Source organism: Rhinopithecus roxellana, chromosome 13 (assembly GCF_007565055.1).
Source record: "Rhinopithecus roxellana isolate Shanxi Qingling chromosome 13, ASM756505v1, whole genome shotgun sequence".
NCBI classification, from domain to species: Eukaryota; Metazoa; Chordata; class Mammalia; order Primates; family Cercopithecidae; genus Rhinopithecus; species Rhinopithecus roxellana.
Genome location: NC_044561.1, coordinates 121,036,978 through 121,058,863, shown reverse-complemented (window position 1 = coordinate 121,058,863; position 21,886 = coordinate 121,036,978). Strand labels below are relative to the sequence as shown.

At 41.5% G+C, this 21,886-nt stretch overlaps 2 protein-coding genes across 5 annotated transcripts in view; one reads left to right on the top strand and one right to left on the bottom strand.

The window, feature by feature from the left end:
* Positions 1-1,802, top strand: part of SULF2 (sulfatase 2) — a 138,086-nt gene extending 136,284 nt beyond the window's left edge. Inside the window, exon 22 of the transcript XR_004052747.1 lies at positions 89-1,802. The gene's annotated coding sequence lies outside the window, so the exon portion shown is untranslated. The remainder of the gene's footprint in view (positions 1-88) is intronic.
* NCOA3 (nuclear receptor coactivator 3) overlaps positions 421-21,886 on the bottom strand; it is a 149,108-nt gene continuing 127,642 nt past the window's right edge. For 3 of the 4 annotated variants that reach the window (XM_010384151.2, XM_030915273.1, XM_030915272.1), the window contains 15 exons: positions 17,197-17,337; positions 16,632-16,779; positions 14,929-15,320; positions 13,878-14,749; positions 12,846-12,981; positions 11,434-11,631; positions 10,804-11,055; positions 10,579-10,705; positions 8,225-8,396; positions 6,794-7,087; positions 5,071-5,163; positions 2,897-3,179; positions 1,574-1,748; positions 1,089-1,230; positions 421-749 (listed from right to left, as the gene is read on the bottom strand). In XM_010384151.2, coding sequence (XP_010382453.1) covers positions 738-749; positions 1,089-1,230; positions 1,574-1,748; positions 2,897-3,179; positions 5,071-5,163; positions 6,794-7,087; positions 8,225-8,396; positions 10,579-10,705; positions 10,804-11,055; positions 11,434-11,631; positions 12,846-12,981; positions 13,878-14,749; positions 14,929-15,320; positions 16,632-16,779; positions 17,197-17,337 — 3,437 coding nt within the window. In that variant the 3' untranslated portion in view covers positions 421-737. The remainder of the gene's footprint in view (positions 750-1,088; positions 1,231-1,573; positions 1,749-2,896; positions 3,180-5,070; positions 5,164-6,793; positions 7,088-8,224; positions 8,397-10,578; positions 10,706-10,803; positions 11,056-11,433; positions 11,632-12,845; positions 12,982-13,877; positions 14,750-14,928; positions 15,321-16,631; positions 16,780-17,196; positions 17,338-21,886) is intronic. The other variant, XM_010384152.2, reaches the window with a different exon arrangement.

Sequence of the window (21,886 nt, the reverse complement as noted above, 5' to 3'; positions counted from 1 at the left end):
AATAAAGTGCACTCAGCTGCACATTAGCATGTGAAAAGTTTGCTACTGCTGCAATTAAATACTGTCATCTTATTTCCCTTCTGTAAAGCCATTTGGACATCCATGACAGTTCCTGGAGGTGAAGTATTACAGGACATGAACGGCAAATGAAAACCTTCATTAGGAGAAAACCTAGGACAAATAATAGGGACAGAGCAACTCAACACCATCAGTAAAGGACAATTCAGAATCACCAATTCCACTGGACAGAGGGTCAACACAGAACTACTTGGTAGTGACAAAAACACCTGAGGGCTGGGACTATGCTCTTTGTCCAATACTGCAACTAGAGAAACCAGATGTTCTAATCTCTCTCGATTCGTCCAATGTTCTCTGGCCCACCTATGTATATTTAAGAGACTTTGGCTAGCAAGGCAGAAAAAAGTGACACAAAAGTTTTATGATCAGTAGCATGCCATATCTCCAGAATTATATCCCTAGGAGGTGGAATGCCAAAAAATATTTCTGTTTTGAACGCCATGATACACAGCAGGAGGGGAGGAAAAAAACAGGTAGATACTGCCCTTTGGCTTAAAATCCAGTCCTGCTCAAATGACATCACTTAAAATACCCTTGACGGAGCTCAAAGCTGGTCCTTTCTTCAAAGATAGATGCCTGGAACAATGATTCCTCCCCAATAATCCTAGTGCAGTGTCATTTGTACAGTGGTTTCCTTAAGAGGTCCTGGTGCAGAGATGTCAGCAGTATTTCTGTTAGCAACCAGAAAAACTGAGTAAAACACATGCTTTACACAACAAAAAAAACCCATGCCCACATTCATGGCTTACAGTGCAGCTCTGGCTGAGTGATTCAGATTCCTGAGATCCCATCTTACAATGCAGCTTGGCTTACCAAAGTATCCAGTGGCCCAATGCCTTCAAACCATCCAATGGCCCAATGCCTTCAAACCAAGTTTTTTCAATTACTGTATTTTAAGTTATACATTCAAGTTAAAATATACCTAGGACATTCTGATTATAGCTGACGCTTTAGTTCTATCCAGAGAACAAGAAAAACTTTTTGAAAAAGGTAAGGAATCGATTTCATACCTGATCAGGGCCCATAGGCATGCCAGACATGGGCATGGGGTTCATGTTCATCTGTCCCATGTGACCACTGCTGCCATTCATGTGCACCATACTATACACTGCAGGATTCCCCTGGTGGGCAAACTGCTGCTGGGAAAAGGAGCTGTAAGTAAAGAAACGGTAATATTACCTCTGGAAGTCACTTTAGCGACACAGTAAACTACTACAATTGTGTCAAATATTGCTATACTTAAGCTGGGAATGTCAGAGAGAAAACTCCCTGACAGCCTGTGATTCATTTTTCACAGCTTTCTGTACTAGATACCCTAATAGATAATGTGCATGCTTGAAGAACTCTCAAAATGGACAAGCCAAATAACACACCTTCTAATATGAACCCAGTCCTTTGAATCTCTCCATACAAAAAGGCGTGACTGAAAATTACAGGAAGGTCTTGGACTTCTGGGACTAAGATGTGACTAACTTTAGAAGTCACTGTTCTTTACCTGTTCCTGGCCAAATTTCCTGATGGCCAGCCCTTCATTTCTGAGGACTGATAGATGGATGCAGCCTGGGGGTGTTGCATCATGGGATTCTGGGAGGGACCCATTCTTGACGATATCATTGCACTGGGAGGACTAGACACTCGACCAAAGGCTGGATCTGGTTGTTGTCCCATTCCTTACAAAAATAAAACAGAAGAAATAAAAATGCCCAAATGCCTTCTCCTTAGAATATCAGATTTCTGTAGTAGTTTTATGTTTTTTTTTTTTTAAAGCGGGGGAGGGTGGAGGGAAGTGATAAGTATAAGATACAGAGTGCTATAAGATGCTGCCCCCCAGGTATTCTAGATTCTCACCAAGATGACAACTAGAGTAACAGGCTTACTACAGAAAGGAGCACCATCTGGATCACTGAAAGGTCACAGTAGCTTCAGTGGGCTTTCTGCAGAAAACGGACTCCGTATGAACTCACATCACTCCATCCCTCTTTAAAGGGCAGGGGAGTTACAATCCTCAGATGACAGGGCTCCCTAGTAGTCACCTTTATCCCCACCATGTTCCCGGAACCCATCAAAAGCTGAACTGAAGAGGTATCTGCATCACTGTAATTAATAATAAATCCAGGGCCGGGCGCAGTGGCTCACGCCTGTAATCCCAACACTTTGGGAGGCCAAGGCAGGCAGATCATGAGGTCAGGAGATCGAGACCATCCTGGCTAACATGGTGAAACCCTGTCTCTATTAAAAATTCAAACAAAAAATAGCCAGGGGTGGTGTGATACACCTGTAGTCCCAGCTACTCGGGAGCATGAGGCAGGAGAATCACTTGAACCTGGGAGGCGGAGGTTGCAGTGAGCCAAGATCGCACCACTGCACTCCAGTCTGGGTGACAGAGCAAGACCCTATCTCAAAAAAATAATAATCCAAGTCACCTAGAAAATCAACGTAAAAGTCCACAAAGTGCATTCCTCTCACTGACTCGACCAAGCATTCAGAGATTAGATTCTACTATACTGGAACATATACGAAGGGGCAAGGGGACAACTTTGCAGTGTTTCTTCCAAATTAAGAGTTTGGGGACTCTTAATGAGTGGGACTGAAAAAAAAAAAAACACCTGAAAAAATACTCAACTATGACAGGATACACCTGTCTCAATTACCTGTGTGCTGCAGCATTTTTGTTTTCCAATAATTTAAATTAACTTTGTTTTCCTTGTGAAGAGGGAGTGAATCGTATTTTTTGTCTTTCATGTGCAACAAATGTAGTGAAGCTTATGTCCTTAGTAATGTTAACTTGGAGAAGGCACATTTACACTGTCAGATTTACCATAATTTGGTTGATATGGAAACTGCTGCGGTGGAGCTTGTGGCATTGCAGGTCCCGCCAAAAGCCCATCCATGCTGGGGGAAGCAGTCACATTAGGAGGTGGGCTGAAGGCCTGGGTTTGCTGCTGCTGCTGCTGCTGTTGCTGCTGCTGCTGCTGCTGCTGCTGTTGTTGCTGTTGCTGCTGCTGCTGCTGCATCATCATAGCCACCCTCTGTTGTCGGAAGTGATGACTTAGCAGCTCTCTGCTGCGTTGGGCGACCATTTGAGCATTAAGAAAACCCTGCTAATACCCAAGAAAGAGTGCAATTACATATATATAGCAAGAACCTGCCAGTTGCATACATATAGTACCCCCACAATACACCAGGTGTAAGAGAGAAAACACCCAGGGTCTTTTTTTTTTTTTTTTTTTTAAACAGGGTCTCACTCTGTTGCCCAGGCTGGAGTGCAGTGGCACAATCTTGGCTCACTGCAACCTTCACCTCCCAGGTTTAAGCGAGTCTCCTGCCTCAGCCTCCCAAGTAGCTGGGATTACAGGCATGCACCACCACTCCAGCTAATTTTTGTATTTTTAGTAGAGGTGGTGCTTCACCATGTTAGGCAGGCTGGTCTCAAACTCCTAATCTCAGGTGATCCACCTGCCTCAGCTCCCAAAGTGCTTAAATTACAAGTGTGAGCCACTGCACCGGCCAAAACATACAATTCTTTACATAAAAGCTTTTGGACCTGGTGCAGTGGCTCACGCCTGTAATCCCAGCACTTTGGGAGGCCAAGGCAGGGGGATCACTTGAGGTCAGGAGTTCGAGACCAGCCTGGCCAAAATGGTGAAACCCTGTCTACACTAAAAATACAAAAACTAGCCAGCCATTGTGGTGAGCACCTGTAATCCCACCTACTCGGGAGGCTGAGGCAGGAAAATCCGTTAAACCCAAGGAATTGAGGCTGCAGTGAGCTGAGATCGTGCCACTGTACTACAGCCTGGGCAACAGTGACTCTCTCAAAAAAAAAAAAAAAAAAAAGAAGCAGCTTTCTGGCTATTGCAGGGGGAGGGAGGGAGGGAGGGAGGGAGGGAGAAATGAAGAAGAAGGAGACCTGAAAATTATTTGGGGTTAAAAGACAAAAGACACACTGTCAAGCTTTAACATGACCAGAAACATTCCACAACGTGAGAGAACATTTAGGGGTAGAATCAGAGGACAAATTTTTCAGGAACTATGAAGGACAACTATAGGAAAATGAGGATTCAGTGTTTTGGGGTGGTGGAGGGCTGAAACATGAAACCAAAAAAAAGAAAAAAGATGGGGTTATACTTAGATAGCAGGGGTCCACCTCAGAAAATCTTGTACTTTCTTTAAACTTTCAGAAAGAGGTAGGGGGCAAGGAGAAGCTGTCTGGAGGTTCAGAAGGTGACATAACCAAAGTACAACAAGGAAGCCGATTTGGGCTCTACTAGCTACGGATCATCTCCAAAAAGCAAACTTCTTTCATCTTTCTGTAGGGCATTCTAGCTCAGCTTCCACAAGAGGTTTTATTATCAAGAAAATGTAAATATCAGTACTTCCAAGTAGGCATAAGACAATGAAAATCAAGCATTTCACAGTTGTTTTTTAAAAAACAATTATAAACAATATTTCAAACTACAGTAGAGGACTACTGTGTGGTCATCTGCCTCATGCACATTAAGAAAACCCCTCAATACTGTCTCCACCACTGGCTAGAAGTAGAAGGGAATTTTAATATTCCCTCTTACTACAGGAGGCTATCACTGAGAACAGGATTATGTATTCTTTATTTTCTTCTTTATAATTTCAGAATTTTACCCAGTGTGCATGTTGTTTCATAATCCAGGAACAGAGGAACATTTACAGATTAAATTCCTAAAAAGCCATGTGATAGCTGTTCTCACAGTATAGCAACTGATCACAAAGGGAACCAATTAAAAAAAACACTAATCTATGGTTTTAATGAAGAAACCTCTCCCTCCTCTGATTCCTCCCAGTCACCAGCCAGAGAGAAGAATAGAAGAGTTGAAAGTCTTTAATATGACTGCTTTCTTACACAAGAAATTCAGAATTACCTTCATTTGTTTAACAAACATTTACTGAGAGTCAACCACAGGCCAAGCCCTGTCCTGAGCACAGAGCAATGCATGTGGAGAGGCTCATCATCCTCACCTGGGGCTGCATCATAGGCCTCATCACTGCAGCACCACCAGCAGTAGGGTTTTCCATTTTCAATTCAAGTGCCTGTCTGCTCTGATTCAAAAACTGAGGTGAGACAAGTTGGTTAGAATGCAAGGAGAACATGTCAGTCTGCCAACACAGCTTTCCAGACCCTCAGCACCAGCCAATGAGGTAATGATATCTCCAAACACAATAACCTGGCTAAGTCACATCTAAACTAGTACTTTCACACTGCAAAAAGGTCAATGTTGAAAAGTCTTAGGCTAGCATATGATGGGCTACTGTTTGGCATTGGGAAAAAAAGGTAAAGTGCAATTTTGTAGCTTAAAGAATATCTCCACACCTGTAATCCCAGCACTTTGAGAGGCTGAGGTGGGCAGATCACTTGAGCCCAAGAGTCTGAGATCAGCCTGGGCAACATGGAGAAACCCTATCTCTACAAAAAATTAGCCAAGAGTGGTGGCACACTCCTGTAGTCCCAGCTACCTGGGAGGCTGAGGTGGAAGGATCACCTGAACCTGAGAGGTCCAGGCTGCAGTGAGCTGTGACTGCACCACTGCGTTCCACCCTGAAACCCTGTATCAGAAAAAATAATAATACATAAATCAATTATATATATACACAGCAGAAACTCAAAAGATTTATAAAGTCAGGCTTTCTCTGGGATTATTCAGGCACATGGGGAAATACCTTTAAGTTCATCAGAGGAATTCTGAATAAACTCCATTAGCTTTCCCTAAATGACTTTTAGTGAAAAGAAATGGCAGAAAGTAAAATGAATGCAATAACACAGCTTTTCTGAGTACCTAAACTGACTTTTAAGAATACTTATGCAATGGAGAGTCTCTGGCTCTTTGGATTCCAAACTCAGGCATTCGGCCGTACACGGTGGCTCATGCATGTAATCCCAGCACTTTGGGAGGCCAAGGCAGGAGGATCACCTGAGGTCAGGAGATGGGCCTGGTCAACATGGTGAAACCCTGTCTCTACTAAAAATACAAAAACTAGCCAGACTTGAGTGGCTCCCCAGCTACTCAGGAGGCTGAGGCACAAGAATCACCTGAACCCAGAAAGTGGAGGTTGCAGTGAGCCAAGATCATGCCACTGCACGTCAGCCTGGGCGACAGAGCAAGATTCCACCTCAAAAAAAAAAAAAAAAAAAAACTCAGGCATTCATCTACTTATATGGTTTGGTTCCACCACATTTAATAACTCAATATGCTCAAGACATAAACAATTTATAAAAACAAATTTTAAAACATTTCTTGGGGACTAAGAAAACAATAGGGTAAGAAGTCATATTTTAGAATATTAAAGGACAGCTCTAGAAAGAAGAGGTTCCATTTAAAATGCTGAAATCAAGATGGTTTAAGTATCTGGTTATTAGTAGTAAGGATTTTTTTCAAAAAAAACTTATCTACCTTTAAGACTACAAAGTCATCAAGTAACATTTTTCTTTCCCAAGAGCATCCTTCCTGACATTTTTTTACTTTTTAATTTGTAAAATGGAATACTCTCATAGAAAGTATCGAATTCCAACACAACTACTCCTTAACAAGGAGTCATTTGTACAAACAAAACCTTACACAGAAGTAAAACAAAAAGAATTTCTTTAGTTGACAGGGATGGAGTGCACCAGCAGTAAGAACACTGAGAAACACAGTCTGAAAACAACAGACGGAGAAGCCAGAGGGAAGAACACATGACCGGTTACCTGCTGGCCCTGCAGCCTCTGCTGAAGCTGCATTCTAAGTTGCTTGGGGGTGTTTGTCCGGGGTCTCATGATGTTGGCTCGCGGGTGCATTCCTTGGAGAGGAAAATTGCCTTGCTGGTTCATCTGATTCATCATAGAGTTAAAAGATGGTGATTGTCCCTGAAGATGAAAGCCTCCTTGCATTGGAGGCCCTTGTGCTGGGTACGTCTGTCCATATAATCCTGCCTTCTGATCCATCATTACTGCTGCTTCTTGGCCTTGGAAAGCATCCTGTTTGGGCTCTAATGCCTGTCCCTTAAACACAACGCATAAAAGAACAGTGAAGAACATCTATGAAAGCAACAGAAGTCAAACGCTCTAAAGAAAGTGCAAAAAAAAATCCAGGTTCTATGTCACTGGTATCCCCGAAGGTGTATACAAGAACTGCTCAGCATTTCCCATCTGTACTGTGACAGCATTTGCCGCATGGCAATATACTTCCATATGTACATATCTATTTCCCCAACAACGACTGATAGCCCCTGATGATCTTTCCTGCTTACTGTTGAATGCACAAACCTATAGAGTGGCCCCTCCATAGCCTTTAAACAAAAACAGTCATGGCCGGGCACGGTGGCTCACACCTGTAATCCCAGCACTTTGGGAGGCCAAGGCAGGTGGATCACTCGAGGTCAGGAGTTTGAGACCAGCCTGGCCAACATGGCAAAACCCTGTCTTTACTAAAAATACAAAAGAAATTACCCGGGCGTGATGGCGGGTGCTTGTAATCGCAGCTACTCGCGAAGCTAAGGCAGGAGAATCACTTGAACCCTGGAAGTGGAGGTTGCAGTGAGCTGAAATTGCGCCACTGTACTCCAGCCTGGGTGACAGAGCGAGACTCCGACTCAAAAAAGAAAAAACAGTCACTACAGAATGTGTCTTTCAGAAATACAGATTTGTGAATGGCATGTTTTCATAAGGCTGGGTCTGTAAACAGGAACAGGAGATGATGATGATAGGATGTTCAGATTGGCCATTGTAAACAAGTATTGTTTAAACAAAAAAAAAGCTTGCCTCATGAGAATACACATGGCTTGGCTAAGTAGTAGAGAAAGATAGTTATAAAAATGAGAACTTTTAACATGAATAAAAGGTCACACTTTTAAGAACAGTAGTTTCACTAAATCATTTCTACAACTGCCAAAAATAGTGGGTTGTTGAAAGTAATATCACAATAAGTATATTTTCTATTTTAACATATGAATTGAGACCAAAAAAGTATATTTTGCAAATTTAATGCTGGTATCCACGAATGTAGTAATATAACACAAGTACTAGGAAAGACACACACAGGTATTCTTGTTTGTGGCTTCATGAATTTGTACACACACGCATGCGTGTGCACACACACACAAATACACACTCTCCTACTTCCATGTTAATGCAACCTACCTGATTGACAAGTTCAGGGATTCCCAAAGCTCTGTCAATTTCTTCCAGGCCTGTGGCATCTGTGTTACTGAGAAGAGTGTGCAGCTGGTCCAATAATGCTCTTTCGTCACTCTGGCCTTCCAGGTTGGAAGGTGGCCCGACAAGATCATCCAGGGAATTCCTAAGAAGGGGCCTAGAAAAAGGCTTGCAATCAATTTCAATGGTGCTTTTTTGTTTCTAAGAGTAACAGATCACAGCAACCATGCACAATATTTTTAATGAACAGTAACTCAAATACTACAAACACAAAAAATAAACCAAGTGGTAAAAAAGAGTGAATGGCATTAAGTTTAAGGCCCACAATTTAGAAATTTCACCAGGCCACTTTAGACCACCATATATAGCTTAAACCCCCACTCCCACCACCAAAATGTAATTGCCAAACCCTAGGCATCTGGGGTATAGCAGAAATGGGGGCCAGGGGAAGGTAGGGAAGGATGGGACAAGATACTCCTCACGAAAACAATGAAGGAGGTAGTAATTATAATACTTGAGAATTAGCAAAATCAAAAGAGTAAAAGAAAGGGTAGAAATGTTGAGCTATCACTGATGTGAGTCTGTAGAAATGCCAAAATAACTTTGTCACACTTGGCCCAGAGCTCATATTGACAAACCCCATATACCCACAGCAAGTTGCCTTAGTTCTCCAACACATACAGGGGCATGAAGTTAAACATTTATCCTGCCTCAGAAAAGTTCTGTTAACTTGAAACTATTTGCTCTCTACTGAGTAGAGCATTCAAATAAATTCATATAGTTACATCACTGTCTGCTCAATAGATCAGTTCATTTTAGTTTCCTTGCTTAACTTACTGTAGAATTCCCATTAGAACTGACATTGACAGTGGCCTCTTGCATGCCACTTAGTAAATAAGTTACTAAGCTAAATAAAAATAAAATATCAATGAAAAATAAAAATGAAATACAATCTACAATTTTTTTTTTTTTTTTTTTTTTTTTTTTTTGAGACGGAGTCTCACTCTGTCGCCCAGGCTGGAGTGCAGTGGCCGGATCTCAGCTCACTGCAAGCTCCGCCTCCCGGGTTCACGCCATTCTCCTCCTCAGCCTCCTGAGTAGCTCGCCACCTCGCCCGGCTAGTTTTTTGTATTTTTTTTTAGTAGAGACGGGGTTTCACCGTGTTAGCCAGGATGGTCTCGATCTCCTGACCTCGTGATCCGCCCATCTCGGCCTCCCAAAGTGCTGGGATTACAGGCTTGAGCCACCGTGCCCGGCCTGGAGACAGAGTCTTGCTCTGTCTCCCAGGCTGGAGTGCAGTGGCATGATCTCAGCTCCCCAAGTAGCTGAAACTACAGGCACCCGCCACCACGCCTGGCTAATTTTTTGTATTTTTAGTAGAGACGAGGGTTCACCGTGTTAGCCAGGATGGTCTCGATCTCCTGACCTCGTGATCCGCCTGCCTTGGCCTCCTAAAGTGCTGGGGTTACAGGCGTGAGCCACCGCGCCCGGCCTACAATCTTTATTTTATGAAAAATTTTAAAGATGCTATATAGTTCTTTCACTATCATCACTGAAATGTTTAAAATAATTTTAGAAAACAATTAGCCAATCCTTAAAATAATTTTCTCAACAGGCAGCAGGTGGTTGGGGAGAAAAAAGGTTTTAAAAAAGAAGTTTAGGCCGGGCACGGTGGCTCAAGCCTGTAATCCCAGCACTTTGGGAGGCCAAGGCGGGCGGATCACAAGGTCAGGAGATCGAGACCATCCTGGCTAACATGGTGAAACCCCGTCTCTACTAAAAAGTACAAAAAACTAGCCAGGCGAGGTGGCAGGCGCCTGTAGTCCCAGCTACTCGGGAGGCTGAGGCAGGAGAATGGCGTGAACCCGGGAGGCGGAGATTGCAGTGAGCTGAGATCCGGCCACTGCACTCCAGCTTGGGCGACAGAGCGAGACTCCGTCTCAAAAAAAAAAAAAAAAAGTTTAATTTTCTGGAAAACTGAGGCTAACCCTCTGAAAAACATAAAACCACTAGAAACACATACTTATCTTTTTTCCCCTCCTCATGGGACTAGAGAGACAATCATCTCACAGAGAGGCTCTCAGATGTTTGGCCACTGAATGGCCCTAATGGCTGGACAACATGGTTGTATCTCCTCCCTCTCCTGTGAATGCCACATGCACTGCTTACTGCCTCAGCTTCATTTTTACACACAGTTACATGAGAAATGCCCAGCTGGCAACCAAGTACCTCAATTACAAGGAATTCTCATTCTCTCTCACGTTTGCTCCTGTGCTCCAACTCTTTTCTAAACTACCCAATGCTGAGATTTTCTACAGAGTCACAAAATAACGCCCCACCTATTTTGAGTCCCATGAGGAACTTGTTCTATCGACAACATGCCATCGGGCCAGGAACCCAGTTGGTTAGATGCTGCTGCTTGGCCATAGGGATTAGCCCCCATTCCCATGGGGATTTCACCAGGCCCTGGGGGAGCAAAAAGAAAGCACAAATTATCAAATAAGAGCAAAAATTATCCTGAAACCTCTTTCTTTTTTCATGAAGAGGGGAGGGGGGACACTTACTCATTTGAAGCATCTGCTGCTGTTGCTGCGGCTGCAGTATTGGTCTCGCACCTGGTATGCTATTAGACCGAAGAGGCAACGTGGGCATAGAGCCACCCAGTGCAGGTCTGGGCAAAGAAGTATTATAATCTCCTCCTGGTCTTCCCATGGAGTTTGAATTCATAGGTTCCATTCTGCTGGCCTTTGAGTTTGGTAAGCCCCAGTCTCCTGAGGAAGGAGTCTGAGTCACAGTCACATTTCTGTTTGGTCCACCTAAAACAGGTAGCCATACTTAGGTCTTTTCCATATTATAATGAAATCCTTCTTATACCATATGAGTACAGCCATTATACACAACATCAGCCTTGACAAAACAGTACTTTGTCATGGTAAGAAAAGGGCTGGCCAACTGTGGAGACATAGGCCACTATTCTCATGTATTCAATAGGCTGGAAAATGTCATAGACCAAAAGACTCTTTAAGAGTTTACATAACCAAGACATAAAATAAATGAAGGATACTCATGGAAGAAACATACTAATGTTATTCAAAAAGTGATTATTTACTCCCAATTATTTAGATGGCTTAAAGTATTTTAAATATGCTTTTCCCAAAATAAATTAATCATAATACTAATTAGAAATAACATACCCATACTTGAGCCATAATTTTCCTGACTATCCATCATCATTCTTGGATTCCCACCCAACATGGGTTGCTTTGGTAACATGGGGAAAGCACTAATATTTTTTACTGGAGGACTTGAGCCAACAGAAACAGGACTATCCAGAGACACTGCTCGGTTATATGGAGGACGAATAGACTGCACAGACTGTGGACTTTTCAAACCTGTTGAAAACACAATACAAAAATATTTATTGGTGATTTAATACATAAATAATCAAGTGCAAAACACAAATACCACCATGCCCCACCCAAGAATATCTTTCTTACAAAAACAAACACTGTCTTCCTTTTACAAAATAAGTACCAGCCCTCACCCAACCACTACCGCCCTCCCCCCACCGCCAAAAAAATGTCTCATATTCCAAATAAAGTAGAAACAACAATTGTCCATGTCAGCTGAAGTACTGAGAACTCTTCTGTAGCCTGATATGGTCACTGATATTCTGCTTCACTTAATATTGAAAAATTCACAAATGTTCCAAGCTCCTAAAGGTTCTTGCATATTTGTACTTAAGTATACTGTTTATAATTTTACAATCAACTTAACCAGATAAGTTGCCTTCTGATCAAAAAGAAATAAAATGTAAAATTCCCTTCTAACCTCCTGTTTTTCCCCCCACTCTAACTGATCTATCCATTCTAGTTTAGGAAATAATGCTACTGAAAATGAATAATGACCATTCTGAATGATTGTGAGTGCCACCTTTTCAGTTGATACACACAATATATCTTTGTTTGTTTGTCTGTGACAGAGTATCACTCTGTCACCCAGGCTGGAGTGCAGTGGTGAGATCTTGGCTCACTGCAACCTCCGCCTCCCAGGTTCAAGTGATTCTCATACCTTAGCCTCCCGAGTAGCTGGGACCACAGGTGTGAGCCACCACGCCTGACCTACCTTTGTTAAATAGATGAAGTAAACACACAGCAACAGGAGAGGGGCTAGATAAGAACCAGCAAACACCAAAGAAGAAGACTATCTTAATTAAGTGACAAGATTCTGTTAAAACACCAAGGGACAGGTTTTAATCTAGAGTTTGAGTTGCTTTTTAATCCAATTCTCTATGGCTAAGAAAAATATATGCCCTAGTACCTACACTACTCACCTGGACTAATCAAAGATGAACATTTTTCTATAAGTGCCATGATTACTGGCATATTAGTTAGAAGTGGGAAATTTAAAGTAATTTTAAAAAAACAGGAAAATGTCCAAAAAGCTTTCTAAAGCACATACAATATAAATTAGTACAGAAAACAGAGGCAGAATACATGTTCTGAAGTTATAAGTGCTATTTATAACCTGGTCTTAGTGTAAGAGTGTTTACAGGTACGCAGAAAAGTTTCAAAGGCAGCAAAAACAAAACCTAGTTCATTCTTACCCAGAGAATTAGTTCCTTGAAACACCTGTTGCTTAGTCCCCAGATGACTACCATTTGAGGATACAGAATTATTGTAAAAGTCAGAACTAGTCAGATCACCAAGAATAGCATCTAGATTATCCAAGTCTCCAGATCCCTGAAAATAAAGTTTTAAAAATTAACCTGTGTACATTACTAGACACACAGGTATAAACATACCCATCAGAAAAAAACGATATATGAAATAGAAGCAAGTAAAATACAAAAATTACCTACAATGATAACGCCCACCTTAAAGGCCAATTTATTATGACCCCCATCTCTAATCTTCCTCCTGTGAGATTAAATCACTCGATTTGGTCCTTTCAAAGGGGCATTTTTTAAATTTACACAAGACATTTAATTCTCAAACTGCAGAATATTTTGCAGGTAACATGAGTCACTAGCAATGCATCTGATAATTACCTAACAGATATCTGCATCTACATATACTTTCTGAAAATAAGTGTGATTAATAATAAAAGGGGCAAGCTGAGATGTTCACAGGCGTGCTCTAATAAGGACTTCGGTCAATGAATTTGGTGAACACTAGGTTAAGCCCACATTCTAACTTTAAGCCTTTCATTTGCTCAAGTGCATATTAATATATCCTGTAAGTTTGGGAAATGCTTATACAGAATGTCATCTTGTACATGAAACTTGATTTTACCTTAAAATCAAAATTATGCTGCTTAATACAAGTTTTGTTTTTTTTTCCTGATTACTTCTACCATTCTCTTAATGACCCAATCTGCCCATTCCAGCAATAAACACCTCCATGACAAAATTTCATCGTGGCTACTAAAGAGTTATATTCACATCTTAAAACATACACATCTGTTATTTCTAAATTACATCGTAATTTTACTGACACCCAAAATAATTATAAAGAAATGGCAGCTAAAGGTTTATCTTTCTTTAAATAAACCTAAAATCGAAGAATTTGTATATTACATTAAATTTCTAACAGAAAAATGATGAAATATGAGCTGAAATATACAGAAAACAAATTACCTCTTCACTTGTCTCTGTCTTAATTTTAGGGTCTTTCTCTTGACTTGAGCTAGGAAGAGTGGAGCTGGCGCACTGACTTATTTTATTATCCACTCCTTCCACTTGCGGCTGTAGTTCTTTAGAGAGTGCATCACTAGGATCATCCCTGTCCAGCAGGTATCTAAGAAGTGCATTATTCTCCTTCTTCTTAGGACTTAGCTGCTCCTGCTTAACAACATTTCCGTCCCCACAAGAAGTTATACTGCTGGTGTCTTTCCCAGTGGCTTCTGCAGTAATCTTGGCTACTTCAGCTGGTGAATTCCCATTCTGCAGCAACTTGTGCAAAATCCGGTGCTTCTCTTGTAACAGTGACCCATGCATATTGGATGTAGAGGATACTCCTCCAGATGTAGAGGAGGAGACTCCAGAGGGGCTGGTGACACTAACAGAAGATTCTTTACAACTTGAATCTAGCGGGGAGTTGGTCAAGGAGGAATGACCCCGGTCATCAGAAGAACAGGTAAGTAACTGCAGTAATTTTTTGTGACCTTTGCTTTCCAAAGGACCCCTTTGATTCTCTGACCCCTCAACACTGCTCTCCTTACTTTCTTTGTCACTGAGGTGATCTCTGCTATTTGACTGACACATTGAACTCTCCACTGGATTTTGGTCGCAATAAAAGCCCAGTGGACTCTTGGAATCCTGACTGCTTCCTTTACTTGGTTGGGTTATATTCATATTGGGAGAGTTATCCAACTTGGGGCCTGGTGATGACAGAGTAGATAAAAGAGAAGTCCCTACACCCTCACTGATGGCTTGCAGGGCACTGAGAGAGCTGCTGGAAAAGCTGTGGTTCCCACTATTGCCAGAAGATCCCATGGGAGAGTGCACACCTGAATTTGAAAAAAATTTAGGAAAATAATTAGACTACCAGTCACTGTAACAAAATACAACTTAATTACTCAAAGTTTATATTATAAAATAGATTAACTTTACAAGAATTACAGTAGTATGGAAAGAAGAATTACTTAAAAAGAAAAAAAAAAAACAAAAGAAATGTCAACATAAATACCTGCAACAGGAGAAAACTGATGTGAGGCTATCTTCGGACTCCCACGATTACGAGGAGAAATCATGATATTCTGCTGGTTTGGGGCAAGACCAGGACTTCCATGTGGGGGGCTACTCATGCTGAGCCCATAGTTGTTGTTCTGGTAGGAAGATGGTGATTGCATGCCTGGCCCAGGGGTCAATGAGGCTATGTTACTGGAACCCCCATACCTAGCTCCACTCATCTGCCCTGTGGTGCTAGGGTCTGCCAAGCCATAGGCCCTGCTGCTTGGCATCTGTAAGCCTTGGTTTGGCGACATACTCATGCTGCCTACTGAACTGTTGCATCCAGCCATAGGTGGTCTAATCCCTTGTCCAACAGGATTTGGGTTTGGTCTATATCCATTCTGTTCTCTGCAAAACAAACATCAAACTTTTACTAAAAAATTATAAGCATGCATGAAAGCCTTTAATCAGATTTAAAATAAAATGAAATTTTAAAACACCGGCCAGCTACAGTGGCTCACACCTATATTCCCAGCATTTTGGGAAGTTGAGGCAGGAGGATCACTTGAGCTCAGGAGTTTGAAACCAGCCTGGGCAACACAGCAAGATCATGTCTCTACTAAAAATTTAAAAATTGGCCAGGCATAGTGACACACAGCTGTAGTCCTAGCTACTCAAGAGGCTGCAGTGGGAGGATGGCCTGAGCCCAGGAGTTCGAGGTTGCAGTGAGCTGTGATGGCACTACTGCACTCCAGCCTGGGCGACAGATCAAGACCCTGTCTCTGTTTAAAAAAAAAAAAGAAGAAGAAAGAAGAAAGAAAGAAGAAGAAAGAAAGAAGAAGAGGAAGAGGAAGAGGAAGAGGAAGGAGGAGGAAGGAGGAGGAAGGAGGAGGAAGAAGGAGGAAGAAGGAGGAAGAAGGAGGAGGAGGAGGAGAAGGAGGAGGAGGAGGAGGAGGAGGAGGAGGAGGAGGAGGAGGAGGAGGAGGAGGAGGAGGAGGAGGAGGAGGAGGAGGAGGAGGAGGAAAGGAAAGCAGGGAGAGGGAATTTAAAAAATGGGATGAATTAACTACCCAGGAAATTAACCTTTTAGGCAACATTCCAATACCTAGTGACAATTCCAGTCAATCGATCAATTATTTACCTAATAACATACTTTTCAGTAAGCCACAGAATCTATATGACTAAGACCACTGTAGTATTATGAAAGACCAACAGCTATGTTAACTGGAGTTTCAGGTGGGCTTTATTAGAGCTGCCACATTATCTAGGGCTTCACCTGGAGGTACCTGCAAATTATTCAAGATAATTAGTGGGTGAATATCCTCCCCTTCATGCATTGCTTATTTGCCACTACCAACACCGACAGTAACTACTTTTATTCTTAAAGTATAGCCTCAAATTTTAAATGCAGTCCCCAAAGCAAAACACATCATCAGAAATGAATGGTAAGACATGTAATCAGATTTTATATGCTCTTTTATCCACCCATTAGCCTTCCCATCCCCTAGCTTTCCTGTAAAGTATTTAATAAATAATCACTTTCACATAAAAATACAACCTTAAACAAATCATAATCCAGGAATCTAAACTCATTTCATCAAACCCAATAACCTTCCTAAGTTTTGTCTCATTTTGTCCCTTCCTTTTTTACTTTAATAATAAAGCATTTTGAGAACACTGCTGCATTTCGTATTAGAATACACAGTAATCTATCATTACCTCTGAAGAAAGTGGGTTGAGACAAAGCCATGTCGATCATTTGTTACAGGATTTCGGAAGAGTTTGCTTTTTGTCTGTGCAGTCACTATAGTTCCATCAGCCAATGAGAATCGATATACTGGGGTTTCTGCATGGCCATTAAGATAAGCTGTTGGGGAAAATATCCCATCACTGGTAACTACAGTCAGCAAAACAAATATATATAGGAGGGGATAGGGAGGAAATATACTTCAAGTACAACATTTCTAAAAATCCAAGGAAAGACTGGATCTGCATCAAAATTATCAACAGGGTGAAATAAGAACACTCTGTAATCATTTTCCTACCCCTCACCAACAAAACAGCAGCAACTACAGCCATGTGTACACCAAACATAATGACAAACAAGATCAAGAATCAACCCCAAAACCAGGTATGTTGGTGTGCACCTGCAGTCTTGGCTACTCAGAAGCTGAGGCAGAAGGATCACTTAAATCCAGCAGTTTGAGTCCAGCCTGGGCAAGATAGCAAGGCCCTGTCTCTAAAGAATAAAATGATAAAAAGAATCAACCCCAAAATTCTTTACCTTCTTGATAGTGACGTTTCTGGGACCATGACTGCCCATCATTTAGACTAAAAAATCTCTGAATACACCTTCGGATTATATCTTCAAAGCCAGGCCTCATGGAGGATCTTAGCGAATTTGTATCTATATTGACAACCTTTCCTATTAAACAGAAAAAGGACAAAGAGTTATATCCAGCCCACAAGTATTTACTGGCTGCCTACACATGGCTTAGCACTGGAGAATAAAATAAAAGATATTAAATCTTTGCTCCACCTTCTCTGATCCAAATTTCTACTATATCCAGAGCTTTTCTCCTTAAGACACAGCACCACAGGATTCTCCCTACAAGTTCTGCTAAGGAGTATAATAATACATTTGGCCTTTGTCAGATTTCTAGCACAGAGCTCCTATCTAAAATCCTCAGAATTTCCTGAGTAATAAAAGTATTTTCAAGTTATTCATAAAGAGCTCCTTTGGAACACACCTCAATTTATGCTAATGAGGTGACTTAGGTTGGGGTCTCTAGATCACCTCAAGATGGAGCTGGTATCAGAAAAACCAAGTAATTAAAGGATCGGAACTTTCTGTTAGTAGTTCCACCTACTAACCTCCAGGAATGGGGGATGAGGGAGGAAGGAGAGCCTGGTGATTAAATTCTATAAAAAAAAAACTCTTGGCCGAGCATGGTGCCGCACACCTGTAATCCCAGCACTTTGGGAGGCCAAGGCAGGTGGATCACGAGGTCAAAATATTGAGACCATCCTGGCCAACATGGTGAAACCCTGTCTCTATTAAAAATACAAAAATTAGCTGGGCGTGGTGGCACGTGCCTGTAGTCCCAGCTACTAGGGAGGGTGAGGCAGGAGAATTGCTTGAACCTGGGAGGCGGAGGTTGCAGTGAGCCGAGATCACGCCACTGCACTCCAGCCTGGTGACAGAATGAGACTCTTTGTCTCAAAAAAAAAAAACTCCTGGGCCAGGAACAGTGGCTCATGTCTGTAATCCCAGCACTTTGGGAGGCCGAGGTGGATCTCCCAAGGTCAAGAGTTCGAGACCAGCCTGGTCAACATGGTGAAACCCCGTCTTTACTAATAATACAAAACTTAGCTGGGTGTGGTGGCGCATACCTGTAATCCCAGCTACTTGGGAGGCTGAGGCAGGAGAATGGCTTGAACCCAGGAGGCAGAGGTTACAGTGAGCCAAGAAAGTGCCACTGTACTCCAGCCTAGGCGACAGAGCAAGACTCTGTCTCCAATTTAAAAAAAAAACAACAACAAAAACTCTTGAACAAGAGATTTGATGAGCTTCCAAAGGATGAACACATTAAGGTGCTGGGAAGGCTATAAGCCCAGAGAGGGCACAGAACCTCCAAACCTCATCCCCACCCCCTAATACCTTGTCCTATATATTTCTCCCATTGAGCTATTCCTGAGTTGTATCCTTCATAAGAAACCAGTAAACCTGAGTAAAGCATTTCCGGATTTCTTGGGCCATTCTAGCAAATCATCAAACCTAAGGAGAGGATCAGAGGCCCAATTTATAGCCAGTCAGTCAGAAGTACGGAAGGCCAGGACTTGCAACTGGCATCTGAAGTGAAGTACAGGCAGTCTTGTGGGACTGAACCCTTAAACTTATAAGATCTAATGCTAAACCCAGGTAGAAACTGTCCAAACTAAAATTGTAGGGCACCCAGCTTATGTCAGACAGAGCACTGGTTTAGTGGAGAAAAAAATACATCTGGGGTCAGAAGTGATGTGGGAATATAGAAAAACAGTGCTTTCCCAAATGCTGTACAGAATTTATGAGTATATCACACAAACTCCTTTTACTTTCTGAACGTACTGACTATAACATGTCCAGATAACCTTAAGTTCATTTTCGTGTAAAGGAAAAAAATAACATCTATGAGGAAAGTTGTTTGTCCAAACAGATTCTGTCCCTACAACTATGAAACAAGAGAAAACACCTGCTTAAAGAGCCAGCAGGGACAATTCTTTGCATCTGAGAGACGATCGCATTTTTGTACACTTAATACCTAAACTTGGAGAGTTAACCAAATACTCATTTCTACAATGCTGGAAGCTTCTGACAACTTTTGCTTAATATCAAATACAGTGAAGACACCAAATATACATACTCAAAAATACCATGGAATTAAAGAAGGTTTCATGACAACAGATGGTCCTTAAAAAGTGGCTAGGCCTTTTCACTCTAAGCAGCACTAGGGTGGCTGGCAAAAGCAAGTGCCTTACAAAAAGTCGCAGAAAGGCAGCAAAGAAGAAAGTGGTTAATCCATTTTCTAAAAAAGACTGGTATGATGTGAAAGCACTAGCTATGTTTAATTGGTAACAAACTAGTCAAAAGGGCTCAAGGTACCAACACTGCATCTGACGGCCTAAAGAACTATGTTGAAATGAACCTTGCTGATCTGCAGAATGACAAAAGTGCCCTTAGAAAATTCACACTAATTACTGAGGATATACAGGTCAAAAACTATGTGACCAGCTTCCATGGCTGGTCTTGGATCAGCTTCTAGGCCTTTTCTGTATCTTTGAATGCAGACAGAATGATCCAAGCCATAATAACTGGTCACACAGTTTTTGACCTGGACATCCTCAGTAATCTTTTCTGTGACAAAATATGCTCCATGGTTAAACTTGGCAGACTTCATATGAAACTCCTGCTGATGTCAAGATTGTCAATAGTTATCTGTTTTGTCTGTTTTGTGTAGGTTTTACAAAGAAATGCAATAATCAGATCTAGGCAATCTCTTATGCTCAGCACCAACAGATATGCCAAATCCCAGTGAAGATGGAAGTCGTGACCCAAGAGGTACAAATAGCTTGAAAGAAGTGGGCAATAAACTGATGCCACACAAATCAGGAAAGACATAGAAAAGGCTTGCCCAGGCCAGGCACAGTGACTCACGTGAGTCTGTAATCCCAATACTTTGGGAGGCCGAGGTAGGCGGATCACGAGGTCAGGAGTTTGAGACCATCCTGGCTAACATGGTGAAATCCCATCTCTACTAAAAATACAAAAAATTAGCCAAGTGTGGTGGCACGTACCTGTAGTCCCAACTACTTGGTAGGCTGAGGCAGGAGAAAAGTTTGAACCCAGGAGGCAGAGGTTGCAGTGAGCCAAGATCGCACCACTGCACTCCAGCCTGGGCAACAGAGCAAGACTCCATCTCAAAAAAAAAAAAAAAAAAAAAGTCTTGCCCATGTATTTATCCTTTCTATGACATATTCATTAGAAAAGTAAAAACACGGAAGAAAACCAAGTTTGGTTTGGGAAAACTTACGGGGCTTCATAGTGAAAGGTAATTCTGCAAAGCTACTGGATATTTAAAAGGCACTAATATTGATAAACCACCAGTCCAATAATCAGTTTAAAATTCAGAATTTTAATGGTGACCAAAAATCTTATTAGTAACAGGGGGGGAGTAGGGAAAAGGGACAAATGCATTCGGGGAAAGAGTAAATACCTGTGCACTTGTGCCCAAAATAGAGATTTGTCCTCAACCACCTCCCCTGAGTTTAGCCCTGGGCCACATGACAAATACAAAATAGATGCTCATAAAAAGTTTATTATATGAAACACATCAGGGACAGAAGATAAAATATATCCTGAGGTCAAAACATGTATTGTGTTGAGTGCAGTAAGCCTCCTATAATATAAGAGATATCCACTGGAAGGCATTAACTGTAACTACAGTAAGTAGGATCTCAGTTTTAAATGATGTTAATCACACAAAGCATTTGATCTTTCTTGCTTGGTAATATTTTTCTTCATCATGTCCTGTTTTCTTTCATGCTTGGTAATTTCTAACTTTTGTAATAAACATGTATTGCTTTTATATACTGATGAGATAATTTTCAAAGATGCTAAACTGCTTAAAGATGTTTTATTTAGTATTTTCAGTAACAAATGTAAAACATGGCTATTCAAGTAGAAAATTAACACTGCCAAACCATAAGACGTGCAGAGAAAGACCCACTCTAAAAGCATAAAATAATATATAAAAATTGCTGTCACTAAGTTTATCTGAGGTGAGTTAATACAGAGAAAATGTTCAAATATAAAGTAATATACGGCCGGGCATGGTGGCTTATGCTGTAATCCCAGCACTTTGGGAGGCCGAGGCAGGCGGATTACCTGAGGTCAGGAGTTCGAGACCAGCCTGACCAACATGGTGAAACCCTGTCTCTACTAAAAATAGAAAAAATTAGCCAGGCATGGTGGCAGGCACCTGTAATTTCACCTACTCGGGAGGCTGAGGCAGGAGAATCGCTTGAACCCAGGAGGCAGAGGTTGCAGTGAGCCAAGATCACACCACTGCACTCCAGACTGGGCATGACAAAGCAAGACTCTGTCTCAAAAAAAAAAAAAAAAAAAAAAAGTAATATCCATCAGCATAAATAGATTGTACTTTGAATTGTCAAAATAATTCTTTGCTACTTCTTTTTAATTGTGAAAATTAATCTCAAAAAGCCTGAAGATAGGTTACTGAGTATGGCATAAATGGCTGAATGACTGCAAAAACAGCAATATTTCTTTAAAAATATTCTATATTATGTATATTATATATGCATATTACAAACATACACATACATATGTAATAGCGATAGGTATGTTTTATGTTTATGTATACCTACTCCAGTTTTATATCACTTGGTAAAGGTCCACATTATAAAATTAGCATTAC